Source organism: Sturnira hondurensis, unplaced genomic scaffold, assembly GCF_014824575.4.
Source record: "Sturnira hondurensis isolate 20B ecotype Veracruz unplaced genomic scaffold, ASM1482457v3 Scaffold0014132, whole genome shotgun sequence".
Lineage (NCBI taxonomy): Eukaryota > Metazoa > Chordata > Mammalia > Chiroptera > Phyllostomidae > Sturnira > Sturnira hondurensis.
This window is the reverse complement of record NW_028086763.1, coordinates 3,857-8,677: the sequence shown is the minus strand read 5'-3', so window position 1 is coordinate 8,677 and position 4,821 is coordinate 3,857. Positions and strand designations below refer to the sequence as shown.

Here is a 4,821-nt window from a genome sequence, read left to right as displayed (position 1 = left end):
GACTGGTGCAGCTCATGGGTTGAACACTAGCCTGTGAACCAAAGGGTCCCCTGCTCCATTCTTGGTGAGTTTATAGCTGGGGTGGGAACCGGGTCCCCCACTGAGGGCACTTAATGGTGTGTGGGAGGCAATAAATCTGTGTTTCTTTGGCACAGAGAAATCTGTGTTTCTCCCCACTCCCTGCTCTAAGACATAATAAATAAATCTTATAAATATTACAGAGTTTCAAGCACACAGATCTCCGATAGATCATCTGTATATGGTGCTGCGTTCTCCCGAAATCAAATCTCTCCTCATCATATATTTCACTCCCTTCACCCTTCTGTGTCTCACTCTGACCCTTCCCCCTGGGGGCCACCACTGTGTTGTCTGTGTCCATCTGTCCAAACTAGTCCTGATGCTTATTCCTTTAACCAGTTGTTTAGACAGATTTATTGTCTGACTCAGAGACATACAGAATAGCAAATGTGCACAATAAAAGAAAGAAAAATGTCCTACAGGAAAGTGGGCCAGAGATGGAGGCTGAGCCCAGGGGTGGATTCGAACCTGTGATGTGGACTGAGCCCCAGGTCACAGGGGTTGAGAACAGAGGCCCAGTCAGGGAAGGTCAGCAGGGCAGTGAGGGGAGATGTCCACAGTCTGACTGTGGGGAAGCCCCTGCAGCCCCAGCCCCGCCCCTCCCTGCACGGGAACCACGCCCACACCCTCCACATTCTCAGCAGACTCTTTCCCAGGGGCACCAGCAGTTTCCTCCAGAGCTTCCTGGAATCGTCAGCCTGATCTCCAGGCTCTGCCTGGCTGACTGGTGGGTGTGTTGTCCCCTGTGCTCAACTCCTGGCTGCATCGTGGGGTCTTCTCCAACTGTGCCAAGCTTCACACAGCTGCACCGTGAGGACCAGGAGGACCAAGCCAGACACACCCAAGCGGATGAGGTTCCCCACTGTGTAGTCTTGGGTTGACAAGGTAGGAATTGTGGGTATAGAGATCACAGGGGTCTAGGTGATGCAGATCACCCCAGACCCCTGCATGTCCACCAGGGCACCTGCATCTCATGGACCAGTTTTGGTGCTCTGAGCACAGCCCCATTATTCAGAATTTCCCCTCCTCTCTACTCTGGAATCTGAGTTGTTTCCCATCATCCCAGAGGTTCATCTGCTCCAGAGGACAAGAAAACCAATAGGATATGAGAGAAGAGAAGTAGAATGGTTTAGGTCGTCTCTTTCCTCATCTTCAATGGGTCTCTCAGACTAATGGGACTCAACTCCATTCCCTGAGGTGAGCATCTTGGGTCTGGTGTTGCAGTGCTTGGAAAACGAAGATGGGCACGGGGGAATTCAATTTGTCCAGGAGGTCAGAACATGAAGGAGTGACGGCTGGATCTACCTTTTCTTTGCTCCCCCTCAGGTAGTTCCTTGTGTCTCTGACTCAGGGACATATTTTCCCTGTCATGTCCCTCTCTTCTTTCTATCAATCTTTCTTTCTTAAAAAAGAATTAATTGCCACTCAGAGAGGAGAAGGGACCACCCAGCCCGACACCAGGAGCAGCAGAGCCGGGGCCTGGACCAGGCCTGACTTCAGGCCTTGTTCCCTCCTCTGAGCTCAGCACCTGAGCTGAGGGAAAGGACTTCTGTGTCCCAGACCTTGTCCTGCCTGCCCCTCCCTGTACAGTGTCACCATCACTGCTACGGTGGGGACATTCTCCATATCATCATGTCCTCAGTGGCTTCCCTGTGAGGGAAGGAGGTCAGAGCCAGAACTGAAAGGAAACCAAGGCCATGGGCCGAGATTCTCTCCTTTTACACTTGGAGACACTGAGGCAGAGAGAGGGGAAGGGCGTGTCCAAGACAGAGCCTCCAGAGGCGCCTGAACTTGCACAGGACTCAGTCTCTGTCCCCATGGAAACACCCACCACTTCTGCACAGAGACCCTCCCTGATTGATCTGTGGGCCTGTGTGTTCTGGGGGGTTCTCCATCCTTGGAGCCTTCTAGGAATTCAGGATGGGTTCAGTGGTGGGGGCTGCCGTCACCCCACCTCAGCTTGGCTGCTTCTCCCCTGGAGGGGACCACAGCATCTCCCTCTGTCATGACCCCCTCACCCATCAGCTGATTGCCTCATAGCTTTCGGGGTCCCATGATCCACCCCCAGAATCAGCCTCTCTGAGAGACAAGAGTGCCAGTGAGGGTGATGTTCTCCCTGGGAGCAAGGCCTCTGCTATCCACCACACTTGTCTCGGCCTCTTAGTCTCTGGGAGAAGGAGGGGGATCGGGATGGGTGCCCCTAGCCTTTCCTCCTTTTGCTCAGCCTGAGGGCTCTCCAGCCTCCCTGGGCCCTGGAACCTGTCTGGACCACAGACATGGGGATGAATTTGAGGCAGGGGTGGGGTGAGTCTGGAGTTTCAATGTCACTGGGAGGTGAGAGTCCCCTCAGGATGACCATCAGTTGGAGACCACCTCACTCTCTATCCAGCCTAAAGTTCACTTGGGGGACAGGGTGCTGACCTGACCAGGAGGACACAAGGGAAGCGCTGGGGCTCCTCACCTGAGACCAGGAGCTCCAGGGGGTCACTGGGCTGTGACAGCTGGAAGGGGGAGGAGCTGTGTGAGCTGTAGCACCTGTAGGTCCCATGGTGGCCCCAGGTCACAGGGCTGATGGTGAAGTTGGCCTGAGAGGAGGCCGCCGTGCCCTGCAGACGAAGCTGCTGGGGAGGGTCCAGGGACCCCTCCCTGTGCAGGTGGAAGGTGTCAGCCCTGACCTCAGATCGACACTGCAGGGTCACGGTTGCTCCCCAGGGCACTGAGGGCCCTGGCTGTGCTGAGAGGGAGGGTTTCCTGTACTTTCCTGGGGAGAAGAGGGCTGTGATGTGCAGAGGGTCACCCCTCCCCCCATGTTCTTGTCCCTGAGCTGAGGGACCCTGTCCTTCCCCAGGGACACTGTCTGTGACTCCTGTCAGTTTCTCTCATGCATCTGGTGAGCAACTTGTATATCTATGCCTCTCCCTCCCTCCCCTAAACCTCAGCCCCCCTCAGCTTCTCATCAAGGACCCTGACCTGGACCCCATCACCACCACTCTGACCACCGGCCTGGCCCTGAGCAGACAGTCAGGATGAGGCAGGACAGGCTCCTCACCTGCAATCAGGATGTCCAGGGGGGCACTGGGGGCTGACCACACATGGGAGAGGTTGTGTCCACTGTAGCACCTGTACCGGCCCCCGTGGGTGAGGTTCACAGGGCCCAGGGGGAAGCTGGGGCTGTGCTGCCCCTGGAGATGCTGGGGGGGTGTGGGCCCCTCATCCTTGGTCAGAGCGAATCTGTCAAAGCCGGGCTCTGAGTGACACTGGAGGGTCAGGTCATCTCCAGGCAGCAGCAGGGGCCCTGGCTGGGCTGAGAGGGAGGGCTCCGTGTACACACCTGGGGAGAAGGGTCCTTTTTACCCAGGGAACACAAACACACACACAGCACCCACTGGGGCTGCAGGGAGAGCTCTCACGTGTCTCTCCCTAAGTCTCCTCTGTGGTTCTGTCCCCAATAAACTCCTGTCATTGACCCCCACAACCCCCACAGCTTTCCTAGGCACAAGGTTTAAATCAGTTATTTGGGGCCCAGAAAAGAATTGCACCCAGGTGCGGGCCACCTCACCTGTGACCTCAAGGTGCAGGGGGTCACTGGGCTGTGACCACACATTGGGGTTGGAGCTGGAGGAACCATAGCATCTGTAGGTCCCCCCATGGGAGGAGCTCACGGGGCCCAAAGGGAACACAGCCTGCCTCCTCCTCTCATGGGATCTCCATTCCGATTTCCTGTGTTGGGGAAGCTCAGCCCCTCCCTCCTTCAGCAGGTGGAACGTGTCCAGTGTGGACAGTGAGCTGCAAAAGAGGGACACGTTCCCTCCTGAGGTCACCACAGGGCCTGGGTGGGCTGAGAGGGAGGGTGCGCTGTGCGCTCCTGAGGGAGAAGGAGGATCTGAGTTAAAGGGGGACCATCACCCCACCTTCCCCAGGAGTAGAATGTGAGTGGTGAGGTCCCCCTAAAACCTCACTCTGTCCCCTTCATCCTCTAAGGAGGAGTCCACAGTGGGGAGGAGACCCGGGTTCCCCCCTTACCTGTCAGCACCAGGAGCAGGGGCTCACTCCTCTCATACAGCCTGTCCCCAGTGCCGTACGCACACTCGTACAGCCCTGCGTACTGTGAGCTCATGGACTGAATGAGGAACTCGGTCTTGTTGCTGGAGGCCTGTGGGATGCTCGCATCCAAGGGCTCAGAGCCCCTGTCTTTATACAGAGCATAGGCATCTGCCTGCAGAGACCCCTGACACCAGATGCTCACAGGGCTCCCCTTGCTGACGATGGGGCCTGGGTCAGCCCAGATGGAGGGTTTGGGAGGAACTGCTGGAAGAGATTCAGACCTACAGCATCAGGGGGTATCCTTGTCCCCTCAGTTTCCCCGGCTGTCACTCCAAGGCCCCTCCCACACTGGTCACCATCAGCTCAGACCCAGAGTGTGTCCCCATCTGCCCAGGGGCATCTTTGTGCTGAAGCAGGTCTGGGGGTTGACTTATGTGCCTGGACCTTGTCCTCTGGTCCCCGATGCAGCCCTGGAAGTGAGTCCCTGTGAGATTTTCCTCCAACTGATAAGATATGAGAGAAGAGGTGTGGGATGGCTTAGGTCGTCTCTTTTCTAATCTTCAATGTGTCTCTCAAACTTATGGGACCCAACTCCATTCCCGGTCATGAGGAATCCGGTCTTGTTGCTGGAGGCCTGTGGGATCCTTTTATTACAGTGGAGAGCACCTGTCTCTATATAGAATGTAGCCATCTGTGTAC

The 4,821-nt window shown here is 56.4% G+C and overlaps 1 protein-coding gene across 1 annotated transcript; it reads right to left on the bottom strand.

Moving 5' to 3' along the window:
• Nucleotides 1-786: 786 nt before the first annotated feature.
• On the bottom strand, nt 787-3,778 carry LOC118998443 (leukocyte immunoglobulin-like receptor subfamily A member 2). The gene is made up of 4 exons (XM_037062637.1): nt 3,766-3,778; nt 3,128-3,409; nt 2,540-2,839; nt 787-949 (listed from the first exon to the last, which is right to left on the bottom strand). Exons 1-4 carry the CDS (start codon nt 3,776-3,778, stop codon nt 828-830), a joined length of 717 nt encoding a protein of 238 aa, XP_036918532.1. The 3' UTR covers nt 787-827.
• Nucleotides 3,779-4,821: the final 1,043 nt, after the last annotated feature.

What these genes read in the sequence shown, in the direction of transcription:
- LOC118998443 (XM_037062637.1), bottom strand. An exon ending in CCTGGACATCCTGATTGCAG is followed by an intron (nt 2,840 to 3,127) that starts GTGAGGAGCCTG and finishes TCTTCTCCCCAG; the next exon opens with GAAAGTACAGGAAACCCTCC. An exon ending in CCTGGAGCTCCTGGTCTCAG is followed by an intron (nt 950 to 2,539) that starts GTGAGGAGCCCC and finishes TGTCAACCCAAG; the next exon opens with ACTACACAGTGGGGAACCTC.